Genomic DNA, 17,651 nt, shown 5'->3' with positions numbered 1-17,651 from the left:
TTATGAGGCAATGTTAGCAAAGCTCGGACTTTTCTCTTTGGAGCGTAGAAGAATGAGAGGGGACTTGATAGAGGTCTACAAGATTATGAGAGGCATAGATAGGGTGGATAGTCAGTACCTGTTTCCCAGGGCACCAATAGCAAATACCAGAGGGCGGATGTACAAAGTTAAGGGAGGGAAGTTTGGGGGAGAGATCGGGTTAAGTTTTTTACACAGAGGGTTGTAGGTGCCTGGAATGCCTTGCCAGGGATGGTGGTGGAGACCTCACCAACTACTGTGTAACCTGGAGCTGTTCAGAGACGAGAAGGTCCTCCAGTGCTGCTGGTGTTGAATCAGAAACAAGAGGGAGTCTGCAAATGCTGGAAATCCAAGCAACACACACAAAATGCTGGAGGAACTCAGCAGGCTAGGCAGCATGTATGGAAAAAAAGTCGGCGATTCACTCCGAAATCCATAAATGCTACCTGTTCTGCTGAGTTCCTCCAGCAGTTTGTGTGTGCTGTAGATGTCGACGCGGCTGATGGGACAGAGGATAAGGTCCTCCAAGATTGCAGGTGGCGCTGCGGGCGAGGTCCTCCAGGATAGCCGATGGGGTGGAGGATAAGGTCCTCCAGTGCGGCCGATGGGGAGGAGGACAAGGTTCTTCAGGACTGCGAATATCGCTGTGAAAGAAGTCCTCTAAGATGTCGGGTGAAGCAATGGAAAGCACCACTGTGAAAGAAATCTTCCAAGGCTGCGGGTTCGCTGCCACCGAGGTCCTCCAAGACGGCAGATGTCGCTATGGAGAGGGACCTCCAGGTTGTCGGGTGTCGCTACGGACGGGGTCCTCCAGGACATTAGGCGGCACTGTGAACTCGTACTTCGAGACAGCGGGTTGGGCTGCGGTAGGAGCCTGGCAGGACTGTGTACGAGGTACTCCAGGGCTATTGGTGGCGCTGCTGTCGAGGTCATCTAGGGAGGCTGGTGGAGAGGGGTTACGCAACGGCGCGTCAGTCCTCGGCCCACATTTGACGTGAGGGGCTGCGGTTCCTCCGCCCGCCGGGTGCCCAGACCCAGGCGGCAGGCAGCAGACAACGGGGTTCCAGTAACGGAGGCGCGATGCCGGGCCAGGACCAGGACCAGCGGCAGAGTGAGCTGCTGGTGGGGCCTAGGAAGTGGCTGGGTCTCGGGCTCCTGCTGCTGGCCTGCCTCTTCCTCCAGCTGCTACTCAACATCTGGTTGCTATGTGCCTGGGTGCTGCTACTGTTGTTAGGGGGCTGGCTGGGTTCGCAGTTGGTGCTCAGCCCCACCAGCCTGGTGCACCTGGAGAGGTTCATCAGCCTGGAGCCCTGGCCCAGCCAGGCAGACTCCAAGGCGCTGCTGGCCCGAGAGGTTGAAGACACTATCAGCAAAATCATCAGGGACTTCGTCAGCTGCTGGTACAAGACCGTGAGCCAGGAGCCAGAGTTTGTGGACGAGGTGCAGAAAGCCATGCAGGCAATGGCGGTGGAGCTCCAGAGAAGGATGGAGGGGGTGGACAGGAAGGCACTGGCGCGGAAGGTGCTCCTCTTATGTGGCTCCCACCTGGAGGTTTACATGAAGGTAAAGAGGACAAAGTGTGAGAAGATCGCCCATCAGCGAGGGTTGGATTCTGTGTGGAAAACATATTGCAAACTGAACAAGCCCCACATTGCCCTGCAGAGCCCTGCCACTGAAACGAATTATGCACGGGGCATTGTTGATTTGCTGCTGTACGTATTGGTGCCTTTTCCCAACTTGGAAACTAGGACAGGGAGGTTTGTTGTGAGGGAACTTATCATGTGCAATGTGCTTCTGCCCCTGATAAGAAAAATGTCAGACCCAGACTGGATAAATGGTATCATAATAGACATAGTCATGAAGGCAAGCAAGAAGACTGTTAATGTGGTGGAGCAGCCTTTGCGTCTGGAAGTACCAACTTCTTTACACTTGAACCCCCAAACGGAGGCAAATGATGAGAAGTTACCAACTCCCAGAACTGCTGATTCTCTTAGTAATGATGTTGATGGTTTGGAGCTGAATATGGAGGAGGCTGATGCATCAGTAGAAGTGATTAAACCAAATGATAGAGTTGATCAGTCCTCAGAAACTATAACCAATCGCTTCGATCACCAGAGGCCAGATAAATTAAACCTTTTCTATTCGTGTGAGGAATTTGAACCTGAATCTCCGCATTCTGCTGTGGGAAGAGAGTCCACTGAGTCTTTAATGTTTTCAATGGCTGATGAACTGGCTGTGGACAGGTTATCTCCAGCAGAATTAACTAATGCTTCCGATGGGGCAGAAGGTGCAAGCGATGACGAACTAATTATTGGCGAATCGGCACTTCCGAAGGCAGATGTTACCTTGCCATCGTTTGACCAAAATCCAGTTTCTCTGGGGCCTGAGCATGTTCTTGAAGATACCGATGAGAAAGATGACACTCCAGCTAAGTTAGTCAACTCCACATCAGCTCTGGCTCATGAGACAATCCGAATTCTCTCCAGGCGGCAGTCATTTCAGGAGAAAGAATCGATTCCAGCAGATGGTTCAACCTGTAACTCCTTAGAGGTTGTACCTGCAGGACCCGTGCTTGCATCGTCCCCGACGTCAGTCAGTGTGCCCACCTACAGTTTCGAACCGATTTGCAGTCCGGATACCCCAGTGGTAATTCACAATCTGAGAATCAGTGGAACAATCACAGCAAAAGAACACAGAGCAGGTGGATTTCATCCTTACACCTTGTACACTATTAAGGCAAGTCACTGGAAAACGATGAATCAATATCAGGGCATCAAGGGTTATAGGGAGATGGGGGTTGAGAGAGATAATAAATCAGCCATGATGGAATGGTGGAACAGACTTGAGCTGAATGGCCTAATTGTACTCCTGTGTCTTATGGTTTTAAATTACTGGTAAATACCATGTTGCTGGGTTTTGAGAGTTTGTGACTCCTCTGATAAAGTGTCTGAGCTTAATTCAATATGGTCACAAAGTAGTTGTGTGACTGGACAAGTAATTTCCTTTTACTCCTTTATGTGATGCTTATGGCTCTAGTTAAGCCAGTATTCATTCATTCATTAATTTATCCATCTATCCATCCAGGTCAGAGGGAGGAACGGTAGCGTAGTGGTTAGCACAATGCTTTATAGTACCAGTAACCTGGGTTCAATTTCTGCTGCTGTTTGTGAGGAGTTGGTACGTTCTCCCTATGACCACGTGGGGTTCCTCCGGGTGCTCTGGTTTTCTCCCACGGTCCAAGGGCGTACCAGTTGGTAGGTTATTGTAAATTATCCAGTGATTAGGCTGTGATTAAATGTGGATTGGTGGACGGTGTGGCTTAAAGCGACAGGCGTATTTCACCCCATATTGCAATAAAATAAATATCTATCTATATCTGTACAGCATGGAATAGACCCTCCTAGCCCAATGTGTCACACCACCTAGCACCCCTGACTTTACCCTAGCCTAATCACAGAACAAATTACATTGACCAATTAACCTAACGACTGGTACACCCTATCCTCGCTATATGCGGGGGATACGTTCCTCGCAGTCGGCATATAATGTGAATAATTGTTTAAATGGAGAAAATAGGGATGCATTCCAGAGGGCTTCCTAAATATGTTTTATCAGTAATTTATTCACATTTTCATACCAATACGACACAAAAGCAGTACCACAAGGTGCATTTGTATTATATTTAATCAATTTAAGGTAATATTCAATGTAATAAATCATAGAAAGTTAATATACTAGGGTGTACAGTACTCACCAACAGTGGCAGGTGTGTTCGCTCTGGGAGATGAGTGGTTTTTATGGTGTCAGGCAGTTTTACACGGATAAGGTGGATGGTTGTGGTCTTCAGGATCATATCAAGCACAGCAAGGGGTGAAGGAAGACTCACAGAACTCTTAGAACTGCCGGCAGCAGGAGATGACACCAGTTTGAGTAAATGGTGAGGGTTGTTTGCTTGGTAGCATTTTGTTTTTCAGCATAAATTTGCTTGAAGGGAAGAAGGGTTGATGGCAGGGAATGACTGAAATGCTGACTCTGTTCTAAACTTGGGTCCATGTCCATCGCCATTTGTGCCAAGTGTTCCGACTTCCAACATTCCCTCACCGTTGGTAAACTCCCGGGATTTTCAAAATCGTCTGTTGCTTGCAGCATCTGAGAGATAGTTCGCCGTAAAAGAGAAATACACCTTGAATGTGGATCACACCTTGGTCGAGTGGTTGAATCAGCGAAGTTGTGTTAGGCGGCAGGAAACGCACTGTTATATTACAATGAATGCTGTCTAAATGTTTAGGATGGGCTGGTGCATTGTCAAGCAACAGAAGAACTTTAAAGGCAAGATTCTGTTCCCGCCAGTAGCGTCCCAGAGCTGTGTTGCCTTCACCGGATGCCGCGCTGTTTATAATTTCCAACTGTTTTTTCAAGTGTTAAAGCAGTTCTCTGCCGCTCGGCTGATGGCCCAGGACATGACATCAGACGCTTAGGAGGCATAGTTAAATATTTCAAGCACAAAATCACTGCACTGTAGGTAAAACCAACAAAAGTTTAAGAGCGCAAGATCGCACATCCACATCTTGCCAAAACCAACGCGAGACGCGGGAGTGAGTCTGTGAGGTGCGCACACCTGACTTGTATTGGCAGGAAAGCGGTGCTCCTCACTTAACTGTGAGTTTTAGACGAATATAAGGAGACATTGGTAGAAATAGGTTCCTGTGAATCCGCATAGTCTGAAGATGCATATAACAAGGATAGGGTCTATGATCAATGCCTAATTTCCATGAAGTGGATGGTGGTGAACAGCCACCATCAAGGTGACAGAAAGGTGGATGAAACGATCTGGCAACTGGAAAATGATTGGAATTGGCTTATTATTGTCACATTAGCAAGGTTCAGTAAAAATCTTTAATTTCCATGCCATCCATACAGATCATTTCACTTCAACAATGCATTGAGGGAGTACAACGGAAAACAATAACAGAATGCAGAATAAGGTGTTACACTTACAGAGAAGGTGAGCACAGGTAGACAGTGAGATTATGGCCAAGACAAGGAAGACTGTAAGCTCGAACCTCCTTCGTGTTCTCGGGGAATGTTCCGTGCTTTAGTCACAGTGGGATAGAGGCTGTCTATGAGCCTGGTGGTCTGTGCTTTCTGGCTTTTGTATTTTCAGCTCTTGCTTTTTATGTTGAACTAGTAAAGATGAAAATCAAAGACAGAATGCAGAATAAAGTGTTACAGTTACAGAGAAAGTGCAATGTAGGCGGAAATTAAAATGCATAAGAAGATAGATTGTGAAGCCAAGAGTCCGTGTTACTGTACAAGGGGACTGTTCAATACTGAGCAGTGGGGTTGAAGGAGAAGGAATGAAAAACCAGCACGTTATCTCGTCTTGAGAGATTGCGTGGCAGTGGGATGCAGAAGGGTTGGTGCAGAGTAAAATAGAACTTTATTGTTATTGTTCAGGTGCTTCTCTGGTCCGTGTAAAACAGATATTTGCAATGCTTTATTTTAAAAATGATCCCATATTTACATGCAACAAGTGACTTCAATAGTCCATAACACTCCAAGGCCATTGGAAAGCTGGGGTGTCGCGTTATTCAGCTGCACAACAGCCCTCAGGAAGAAGCTGTTTATCAGTTTTACTGCCTTGCCTTGGGTAAGATGTTCCTGTATCTCCTACCAGATGGCAGGAGATTAAACAGACAGTGTCCGGGATGGGATGGGCCTTTAATGATTATATGAGTGCATCGTAGGTATTGAGAATTGTAGATTGTCTCCAGGATCGGTAGTTGAATCCCAGTGATGTGCTGAGCATGCCTAGTCACTAACTGCCAGACTGCAGTGACAGCAGATAATAAAGAAAGCTTACAGAATATGATGGTTTATCACTATGGGAACCGAACACAAAAATAAAGAGATATTCACCAATCGCTTTTCTCGTCCACGTACTTGAGTGCTCTACCATTCACCGATTAAGGCCTGGCAAAGTGACACTTGTCTGTATTAAATTCCATCTGTCATTTTTGGCCTATTTTTTCAGTTGGTCCAGATCACACTGTGCAAGCTGTGATCCAGATCAGTGAGTGGGCCTCTACTCGCTGGAATTAGAAGCATGAGGGTGACCTCATTGAAACCTATTGAATGTTGGAAGGTCTCTATATAGTGGATGTGGAGAGGATGTTTCCTATGATGGGGGAGTATAACATCAGAGAGCTCAGCCTCAGAATAGAGGGGCATCATTTAGAATGGAGATGAGTGAGTTCTTTAACCAGGGAGTGGTGAGTCTGTGGAATTTGTTGTCACAGGTGGCTGTGGAGGCCAAGTCATTGGGTATATCTGAGGCAGAGGTTGCTAGTTTCTTGATTAGCCAGGATGTGAAGGGATACGGGGAGAATTCAGGGGATTGTGGCTGAGAGGGAAAATGGATCAGCCATGATGAAATGGTAGAGCAGATGCCATAGACCAAATGGCCAAATTCTGCTCCAATGTCTCATGGTGTTTAATAGCTTCTTAACCATGACCTCGATATCCCTGGAAAACCAAGGTTCCCTAAACCTGGTAGGCTTATCTTTCCTAACAGGGATATACAAACTCTATACTTTAAATACTTCACTTGTGAAGGCCTCCCACTTACCAAGCATCCCTTTTTGGAAAACAACCAATCCACACTTGCCAGATCTTTTCTGATACCATCAAAATTGGCCTTTCTCCAACTTAGAATTTCAACCTGAGGATCAGCCTGTCCTTCTCCATCATTATCCTGAAACGAATGGAATTATAATCACTAGATCGAAAATATTGCCTGACGCACACTTCTGTTACCTGCCCTGTCTCATTCCAAAAGAGGAGATCCAGTATTGTGCTCTCTCTAGTTGGGTCCCCTACATACTGACTAAGAAAACTTTCCTGAGTACATTTGATAAACTCTATGCCATCCAGTCCTTTTATAGTATGAGAGTCCTAGGTAATATGTGGAAAGTTAAAATCACCTACTATCACAACTTTGTGTTTCTCGCAAAAGTTTGCTCCCCCTTTACAAATTTGCTCCTTTGAATCCTGTGGATTGCCCGGTGGTGTATAATATAATTACATTAATGTGGTCATCCCTTTCTTATTCCTCAGTTCTACCCATCATTAATGACCCCCATCACCAGGACATGCCCTTTTCTCGTTGTTACCATCAGGAAGGAGGAACAGGAGACTGAAGGATTCAGGAACAGCTTCTTCCCCTCTGCCGTCCAATTTCTGAATGGACTTTCATCCCATGAACACTACCTCACTACTTTTTTTAATTTCTATTTTGCACTACCTATTTAACTTAACTGTTGTATATTTCAATTCACAGACTTTTTTCTATTGTGATGTATTGTTTTGTCCTACTGCTGCAAGGACAACAAATTTCATGATATACGCATGTGATATTAATTCTAATTCTGAATCAGTAGATGAGCGCTCCAGCCTGTCCTGTCTGAGTACTGGCATGATATTTTCTCTGACTGGTCATACTATACCTCCCCTTCTATCATGACTAAAACAATGGGACCAGAGAACATTGAGCTGACAGTCCTGACCCTCTTGCAACCAAGTCCCACTAATGTCTACAATATCCTGATACAACAGTGACAGAATTAAATAAATAGACCAGGCTAGATAAACATCTTATTCTAGAAGGCAGTCCCGACGAAGGGTCTTGGCCTGAAACATCGACTGCCTATTTCCCTTCATAAATGCTGCCTGACCTGCTGAGTTCTCCCAGCATTTTGTATGTGTTGCTCAAGATTTCCAGCGTCTGCAGAATCTCTTGTCTGTTTATTTTATGAGACTATCATTAACTCCCACATCATATTATCAGATTTGGAAAGCACAAATCTAACTGGAGTGGAGAAGTACAAAGCTGGAGGAAAAGTCTGTCTGGTCAGGAGTCAGGGACAGTGAATTATGGGCATGTGTATTGGCTTTGGAAGTCTGACGGCACTTGAGCTGCCCTTAGAACTTTCTCAATGCAAACGATGCATTTCACTGTACATTTTGATTGACATTTGATAAATAAGGCTCATCTTTAATCTTGTGTAAACATGCATCATTAAGTTTTAATTATGTTTTTTTAAACATTGCTGTTATCTATCCAGCTGTGTGTACAGCCCAACACTTTAACACACCGACTTTAAGATTGGGGTTCATTTACCGCTGTTGTCTTTCAGGAGTTTGTGAACTCTTCCCTTGACCACGTGATTTTTCTTGCTTCTTCTGAAAACATTGATTGGAATCAGTGACTTGTGGGCATGCTACATAGGTGCCAGAAAGGTGGCAACATTTGCAGGCTACCCAGCACAATCCTTGCTGATTTGATTTGACAACTGGAGCTAATCTTTAAATGTAGTCAGTGTAAAGATGCAGGAAATTTCCAGCAGCTTTGCAGAAAGTAAATATTGAAAAGGTTTGGTGTTAACTTAGTGAATCGCTTGCTTTGCACTGACAGATATTTAATATTTAATGCTTATTTGTTCATAGTATGAAACAGCACTGGACACCGACAATCCCGGAACGCTACAGCAGGTGGCCTATCACACCGTTAATCGGCGGTACAGTGAATTCCTGAATTTGCAAACCAGGCTGGAGGAAAAGGCAGAGCTTCGTAAGCTCATGAAAAGTAAGGAGCACAATGACGCAACGGCATGTCTGACTGGCTTGGTGGGGGGAAGGGAAAAGAAAACCTTCCATTTTTCACATTTCCTCAACATGGAAGGGGACATTTTCAAAGTTCAAAGATTCAAGTATGTCCATCTTCGGCATTTACAGGAAAATAAAGAAATACAACAGAATATATGAAAAATAACTATACATGGCAAAGAACAACAATGTGCAAAAGTCAAATTGCACAAATAATAAATGTTGTACATACTCAGCAATACACACAAAACGCTGGAGGAACTCAACAGGTCAGGTAGCATCTATAACATCTATGGAATGGAATAAACAGTTGATGTTTCAGGTGGAGAGGCTTTTTCAGGACTGGGAAGGAAGGAGGAAGATGCCAGAATAAAAAGGTGGGGGATATGAGGGGAAAGAGGATGGCTGGAAGGTGATAGGTGAAGGTAGGGAGGAAAAGTAAAGAGCTGGTGAGGAAGGAATCTGAGAGGAGAGTGGACCACAGGAGAGACAGAAGAGGGAGGGGATCCAGAGGGAGGAGAGAGGCAGGTGAGGAGATGAGGTAAGAGAACAGAGTATGGAATAGAAGCAGAGGTTTTATTTTACACAGAGAGTGGTGGGTTCCTGGAATGTGCTGCCTGGGGTGGTAGTAAAGGCAAATGCATTGGGGACTTTCAAGAGATGTTTAGATAGGCACATGAATGTGAGGGAAATGGATGGATATGGACATTGTGTAGGCAGAAGGGATTAGTTCAGTTAACCATTTGATGACTAATTTAATTGGTTTGGCCTTTATGATGGGCCTGTTCCTGTGCTGTACTGTTCTATGTTCTCATCTTCAATTTTATAAGCAAAAGATTTGTAGAGGAAACACTTCAGTAAATTTAAAATGGAACAGCCTGATCGGTGCTATAGATGTACAAATCTGGTTTTCGTTTCTGTAATTTGTGTGGATCTCTCTGGATTTAAGCAATGAGATGTTAATGCTTTTTAATGTTATTGAGTGGCACACTGGAGCCTGCCGATGATGGAATATGGAGCAACAAACAATTGGCTGGAAGAACTCAGCGGGTCAGGCAGCATCAATGTTGATGTAGGGACTTGAGCTGAAACGTCGACAGCCCTGCAGGGAGTTGTGGACATCACAGGAACTAGCCTCGCCTTATGGACTCTGTCAATTCTTCTTGTTGCCTCAGTAAAGCAGCCAGAACAATCAAAGACCCCAGGACATTTTCTCTTCTCCCCTCTCCCATCAGGCAGAAGATACGAAAGTCTGAAAGCACGTCCCTCCAGGCTCAAAGACAGCTCCTATCCCACTGTCATCAGACTCCTGTACAATAAAGTGGACTCCTGGCCTCACAATCCGCCTCAGAATCAGGTTGAATCTCACATGTATGTTGTGAGATTTCTTGTCTTGCAGCAACAGTACAGTGCAATACACAAAATATGCTATAAATTCCCAGAGGGGAGGAAGCTGTTCCTAAAATGTTGAGTGTGCGTTTTCGAGCTCCTTTACATCCTCCCAGATGGTAGTAATGGGAAGGGGGTATGTCCTGGATGGTGGGGTTCCTTAATGATGGATGCTGCCTTTTGAGGCATGACCTTTTGAAGATGTCCTGGGTGGTGGGGAAGCTCGTGCCCATGATGGAGCCGGCTGAGTTTGCAACTCTCTGCAGCTTTTCCTGATCCTGTGCAGTGGCAATCCCATGTCAGACGGTGATGCAACAAGTTAAATTACTCATTATGATTTTGTACTTCTTCATTAGCTTTCACACTTTATTCTGTATTGTTACTGTTTTACCCCATTCTAACTCGATACCCTGTATAATGATTTGACCTGCATGAACGGTATGCAAGACAAGCTTTTCACTCTATCGTGTTACATGTGACAATAATAAACTAATTTCAATACTGTCTGCCTCCACAAATACTGCCTGACCTGCTGAGTTTCTCCGGCAACTTGTTTTCTGCTGATGGTAGATTCAGTCTGAACTACAATTTGCAAAATTATTGACATTACTTTTATTGGAGCTTGATTCAGTTTGTCCCAATAGCAGATTTTTGCTGTTTTTCAGATGTAAAAGGACCAAAGAAGCTCTTTCCTGATCTGCCGTTTGGAAATATGGACAGTGACAAAGTTGAGGCTCGTAAAAGCCTCCTTGAGACATTTCTGAAGGTAGGAACAAGTTACTGCACAGTCGTGTTTTGTCTCTGTCCGAGAGTTGTTTCTGACTTGACTATCAGTCTCTATTGAAGCCCTATACCCAGTCTCTCAGAACAATTCCTCATGTTCCTTGGGATCTGAGTACAACAGTAATGATGTAGGTGTAGGATTTGCCTTCTCCTCCTCTTCACGAGAACTTGCACTGAGGCTCTAAGTTGGGATTCAGGAGCACTTGAAAATGTCCATTCCAACCAGCTGATTCGCAATGAAGCTGAGTAAAATTCTACAGATGTACCGTGGAGAGCATTAAACTGGTTGCATCACCATCTGGGGTGTAGGGATTCTGTTGCACAGAATCGGAAAAAAGCTGCAGAAAGCTGAAAACTCAGCCAGCTCCATCATGGACACTAGCCTCACCAGCATTCAGGACACCTGATCCCTCAAAATAGTGGCATCAGTCATTAAGGACCCTTGTCATACAGCAGTGAGACAGATCGGCTAGGCGAATGATGTCATCACCACAACCTCACACTCAGAGTCACTGAGACCAAGGAATTGATTTGGGCCTTCAGGAAGGGGAAGTTGAGGGAGGAGTCAGTGGTGGAAAGGGAGAGCAGCTTCAAGTTTCTGGGGATCAACATCTTCGAGGATCTGACCTGGGTGCAGCCTGTGGACACAATCATGAAGAAGGCATGCCAATGGCTCTGCTCCCTCAGTGTTTGAGGAGATCTATTTGCCACCAAGGACTTTTACAAATTCCTCTGGATGTCCAGTGTTCTGACTGGTTGCATCACACCCTCCAATTCACAAGATTGCAAGAAGCTGCAAAGTGTTGTAGACTCATCCAGCTCCATCACAAGCAGAATGCCACCCATTATCAAGGACATCTTCAAGAGGCAGTGTTTTAAGAGGACAGCATTCAATGTTAGGGACCCTCACCATCCAGGATGTGCCCTCTTTTCAATACGACCATCAGGGAGATACAGGAGCCTAAACCTCAATGATTCAGGAACATCATCTTCCCCTCCATCATCAGATCTCTGAACAGTCCACAAACTTATGAGCATACCTCATTATTCCCTTGTTTTAAACTATTTTGTAATTGGGTCTAGAGGACTTTAGTTATAAGGGAACACTGAATAGGTTCGGACTTTATTCCTTAGAACGTAGAAGATTGAGAGAAGGTTTGATAGAGGTATACAAAATTATGAGGGGTACAGATAAGGTGAATGCAAGCAGGTGTTTTCCACTGAGATTGGGTTGGACTACAACTAGAGGTCAGGGGTTAAGGGTGCAGGATGAAAAGCTTAAGGGGAACATGAGGGGAAACTTCTTCATTCAGGGTGGTGAGAGTGTAGAATGAGCTGCCAACACAAGTAGTGCATACGAGCTCGATTGCAACGTTTGAAAAAAGGTTGGATAGGTGCATGGAAGGTAGGGGTATGGAGGGTTGTGGTCCAGGTGCAGGTCGATGAGAGTAGACAGTGTAAATGGTTCAGCGCAGACTAGATGGGCTGAAGGGCCTGTTTCTGTGTCCTTTATATGACTCTATGACAAAGCCATTAAATTTATTATGAATGGTCATAGTCATAAATAAGTACTGCACAGAAACAGGCCCTTCAGCCCGTCTGTTGCAAAACAACAAATTTCCAGTCAGTGATGATAAACCTGATACTGATTTTGAGCAATAATAGGAGATAATTTGAAACTTTTACATTGACCCCATTAACAGGGAGATCACTTCTTCCAATTAGCGTTTCAGATCTTATGCAGGGTCTTTGACCTGAAATAGAAACTGGTTTATCTTTCCATGAATGGCTGAGTTTTTGTAGTACATGTGTTTTTCTCTCAGTATAACGAGGGATATGGGAGAGGATTGAAAAGTAGATTTATCGAGCTTATCAAACTATTATATTGAATGGCAGGGGCAGCACTGTAGTGTAGCTGCTAATAGTTTGCAGTCCTTGCAATGCAGGTTCAATTCCCACCACTGCTTTAAAGAATTTTGACATTTTCTTCATGACTGCCTGGGTGCTCCGTTTTCTTCTGACATTCCAAAAATATATGGGTTAATAAGAATTGGTAGGTTGTGGGCCAGTGCCAGAAGCATGGCAACACTTGTGGGTTGCACCCAACACAACCTTGGACTGAGGTTGTTGACACAAATGATATATATGTGACAAATAAAGCTGATTATTCTTGCTGGGGTTCCTGCTTCTAATTTTGTATCGGGTAAGTACTGTTTCCAGGTACAATCAAATGGCTTATCACAGTTTACTTCTATATGCTTTCAGTTTTGGAATTGAAACTTAAGGGCTAACTTTCTAATTCTGAACATTAATTTGACTCATCATTATTTTGTTTTCTTTGTGGACTAACAACGTTCTCATATTCTAATGCAGCAACTGTGCGCCATTCCTGAAAGTGCGTACTCTGAGGAGATGCAGGAGTTTCTGGCCTTAAACACTGATGCCAGAATTGCTTTTGTGAAGAAGTCCTTTGTTTCCAGGATTGATAAGGTAGCGTTGGTTATACTTTTCAGGAAAGTTTTGATTAATCAGCCTCTCTTAAGTTTAAGTTTAAGCTCAGATTTAATGGTCATTCAAACATATATGAAAACCCATGAATACAGTGTTACACCTGGGCCAAGGTGCAAAACATAGTACCAAGTCATACACATCACAAGGCATGTATAAGGTAACAGTAAAATACAGTCAGAAGAAAATATACTCCTTGGGTCCATGAATGCTGCAGCACCATGTCACCGACTCCGCCTCTGTCCTGGATGAGAGCGAACACAGCTTGAGGCTTAGTCCTCGTGACCGAGGCCACTCAGTTCCCCTGCTGTATGCCAACTGGACTTGCAGCATTCCACCTTACCAGTGTCCAACAGGGTCCTGCGATCACAAGAAAAGTGACTAAGACAATCATTAGCCGTGAGACTGCTCACCACCTTTGCGTACCGACTCTGACCTTTAAGTTCGTAATGTCCAGCAGAGTCTTGTAATCATAAAAAAAATACATTTGAAATAGACAGTAGCCCCTTTGGTTGGCTCTGTGGAAGCCACTGTGTCCAAGCGCGCCGTCTTGCTGCTCATATTCAAAGCTGATACTACCTAGTGAGAGCTATACATATTCCTTTAGCTAAAAAATGGGAGTTAAGGGTTGAAATGCACTTGTTTTTTTCTGCTGCATTCACTGTTGAGGTTAGAACTTTGCTACCAGCACACAGAAGTCATAGAAGCAAGATCAAGAGTAGCATTGTAGTACAGCTTCAGTGATCCAGGTTTCATCTGGTGTTCTCTAGTGATTTTTGTATTTTCTCCCTATGGATGTGTGGTTTCACCCCGTGCCCCATTTTTTCCCCACATCCCAGAGTTATGCTGGCTTATAGTAGGCCAAGTCATTGGATATATTTAAAGCAGAGGTTGATAGGTTGTTGATTAGTAGGGGCATCAGAGTTTATGGGAAGAAAGCAGTAGAATGGGGTTGAGAGGGTTAATAAATCAGCCATGATGGAGTGGTAGATGAGACTCAATAGACTGAATGGCTTAATTCTGCCCCTATGTCTTATGAATGGAAAGTTGGATGTGAGAAAATAGCTTACAGGGAAATAAGTGAGGGGAATAGGATTGCAGTGTGAGTTAGCATAGATTTGATGAACCAAATGGCCTTCTATATCATATGGAAATAACAAGTGTGTTGGAAGTCAAATGCTGCCCTGCCTGTGGATCTCCTTGTGCATCAGGGGTGGAGCACTGAGCTGCAGGTTTACACTGAGGATGGCAGACATGTATAACAGCCTCATGTGAATGGCATCACAGACCTCGATTGGTTTACATAGTTTTCCTTACTTAAGTTTTAGTTTAGGTAGTGCAGTAGTTAGCGTAACACTTTGTAGCACCAACAATTGGAGTTCGATTCCTGCTTGGGTCTGTAAGGAGTTTATATGTTCTCCCTGTGACTGCGTAAGTTTTCTCTGGGTGCTTTGGTCTCCTGCGTTCCAAAAATGTATGGGTTAATAAGAATTGGTAAGTTGCAGGCATGCTGATGTAGGTCCTGCTGAAGGGGTTAGGCCCAAGTCATTGACTGTACTCTTCTCCATAGATGCTGCCTGGCCTGCTGAGTTCCTCCAGCATTTTGTGTGTGGCACTTGGATTTCCAGCGTCTGCAGGTTGTCTCTTGTTTGTGTTTGTAGACCTGTGTTCTTGTTTGTTCTTTCTTTCTTTCTGCACAGCTTCCTTAGATTCTCAGCTCTTCACAACTTTGTCAGCCAGCTCTAGATGTCCACTTGAAGTTGGCTGAGGCCTTCCCTCTTACTATCCTGGGCTTTCTTCCACTGTTTCCTGAGCTGTCTCATTTCTCGAACCACTTGCTCAATCTCCTGCTGCCTCCTGGACTTTATTGGTGTTGATGTCTTTCTTGTGCTGACTCCAAACTGCTCTTTCCCGTAGCAGTAGATGATGTATACCATTGCATCCAACTTCTTTTCTGTTGTTCCTTTTAATTGCTGCAAAATTCTCATCGTCATTGTTGATGGTTTCCCACTTTTTTTAACTGCAGTTTTGGGCAACTTAGCGAGTGGTCTGTGACCTTTGATCCTTCTCTCCTTGGTGGTTGGGTGGGTCCCTTAGCTTGGATTTCTGTGCTAACCTCATCAGTGACAAGGATGCTGTTGCTCTGCGAACTTTGATTTGTGACCGGTCGTTGCACTTCACTCAACATAGTTGATTGACTTCACAAGAAGTACTGGTCAACGCGAAGCCTCTGGCCCTGCTCCCTCAAGCACCCTTTCCTCGCTTGATGGATCTTCAACCCTTTTTCTGATGTAACTTTCTCCTACCCACAGATGCACACCTGACTACTGCTGCTGGTGTTTTGGTGGTCTCTTGTGTGCAGTGCTCTCTTTATTCACGGTAGATTCTGTTACTAGGTCTGTAGCCATGTTATCAATCGTTCAGCCAATTTGTGCCCACGGTCTTGTAAGCTCTAGGGGTACTGTATCTTCCTTTGCAGCCTTTGCATAGCCGTTAAAGGGTGCCTTCAACATGCTGAAACAGCATTGAGGATGGTCGCCATGTGTAGCTAGCCCATGACTGTCGCATTGGGGTCTATTCCCTCCCGTCAGCTGTCTTTTCATGCTGTTACAAGGCATTGAACACTTATTCTCAGATAAGTAAGAACTGTATAAAGGCCATTGACAGTCTGTCAAAGGGCCATCAGGGATTTCCATAGATGGAACATCAGGATCTGCAGGCTGAGGAGTAGTTGTGGGTTGGGTATGACTGCATCTCGCGAGTAGTCTCCTTCAGCCAAGCATCCCACTTGATCAGTCCCGCAAGACTACAAAGTAAATGTGGCAATGGAAACACAAAGAAACAGGTACTGGGGTGGGTGGGCTAATCTCAATCCAGGTCATGCTCTTCCATCAGCAAGGAACCCCATCATCAGTGCTATGCTCTTCCATCATTGAGGACCCCCACCATCCAGACCATACTCTTCCATCATTGAGGGCCCCCACCATCCAGGCTATGCTCTACCCTTATTGAAGATCCCCACCATCCAGACCATGCTCTTCCATCATTGAGGGCCCCCACCATCCAGGCTATGCTCTACCCTTATTGAAGATCCCCACCATCCAGACCATGCTCTTCCATCATTGAGGGCCCCCACCATTCAGGCTATGCTATACCATTATTGAGGATCCCTACCATCCAGACCATACTCTTACATCATTGAGGGCCCCCACCATTCAGGCTATGCTCTTCCATCATCGAGGACTCCCACCATCCAGACCACAGTCTTCTATCATCGAGGACTCCCACCATCCAGACCACAGTCTTTTATCATCGAGGACTCCCACCATCCAGATCATGCTTTTCCATCATAATCCCACCTGGTCTGGACAAACACCAATTTGCCTACAGAACAAATCGCTCCACAGAGGATGCAGTCACAACAGCCCTCCATATTGCTCTGACACACTTAGAGGAACCGAACACTTATGTGAGGATGTTATTTGTGGACTTCAGTTCTGCATTTAATACAGTCATCCCCCATAAACTGGTCAACAAGCTGAACACTCTTGGCCTTGGTTCCTCCCTATCCTCATGGGTCATGGACTTTCTCACAGACCGACCACAGCAAGTCAGAGTTGGTAAGCACACTTCCACCACCCTCATCTTAAAAATAGGCACCCCTCAGGGCTGTGTGCTGAGCCCTATGCTGTACACACTCTTCATACATGACTGCACCCCCATCTACACCTCCAACTCCATAATTAAATTTGCAGATGATACCACAGTGGTTGGCCTGATCTTGGACGAGGATGAAACAGCCTACAGGCTCGAGGTGGATCATCTGACGGAGTGGTGAAAGGACAACGACCTGGTCCTTAACACTTCTAAAACAAGAGAGATGGTCATTGACTTCAGGAGATCAAAGAACAGAGTACACACCCCCCTCCATATACATGGAGAGGTAATGGAAAGTGTGGAAAACCTAAAGTTCCTTGGAGATATGTTGTCAAAGCAGCTGACATGGACCATCAACACCTCGCTGCTTGTAAAAAAGGCTCAAGAAAGACTCTTCTTCGTCAGAAAGCTGAAACAGGCCAAACTCCCACATAAGCTGTTGCTTAACTTCTACAGAAGCACAATTGAAACCACCCTGACCAACAGCGCCACAGTGTGGTATGCCAGCTGCACAGACGCTGAGCGACAAGACCTGCATCGCGTGGTGAAGGCGGCCCAGCGAATTGTCAGGATGGAGCTCCCAGGACTGGGCACCATCTATTCCAGCAGACTCAGGAGGAAAGCAATCAGCA

At 45.0% G+C, this 17,651-nt stretch overlaps 1 protein-coding gene across 3 annotated transcripts in view; it reads left to right on the top strand.

The window, feature by feature from the left end:
• The first annotated feature begins 589 nt into the window (after positions 1-589).
• Positions 590-17,651, top strand: part of snx19b (sorting nexin 19b) — a 206,328-nt gene continuing 189,266 nt past the window's right edge. The window contains exons 1-4 of one of the 3 annotated variants that reach the window (XM_073029580.1): positions 590-2,754; positions 8,524-8,662; positions 10,737-10,837; positions 13,228-13,344. In XM_073029580.1, coding sequence (XP_072885681.1) covers positions 1,099-2,754; positions 8,524-8,662; positions 10,737-10,837; positions 13,228-13,344 — 2,013 coding nt within the window. In that variant the 5' untranslated portion in view covers positions 590-1,098. The remainder of the gene's footprint in view (positions 2,755-8,523; positions 8,663-10,736; positions 10,838-13,227; positions 13,345-17,651) is intronic. The other 2 variants (XM_073029581.1, XM_073029578.1) reach the window with 2 other exon arrangements.

This window comes from Hemitrygon akajei, chromosome 26 (assembly GCF_048418815.1).
Source record: "Hemitrygon akajei chromosome 26, sHemAka1.3, whole genome shotgun sequence".
In the NCBI taxonomy this organism is placed as follows: Eukaryota; Metazoa; Chordata; class Chondrichthyes; order Myliobatiformes; family Dasyatidae; genus Hemitrygon; species Hemitrygon akajei.
Note: the sequence above shows the minus strand (reverse complement) of the source record. Positions and strands in the feature narration are given on the sequence as shown.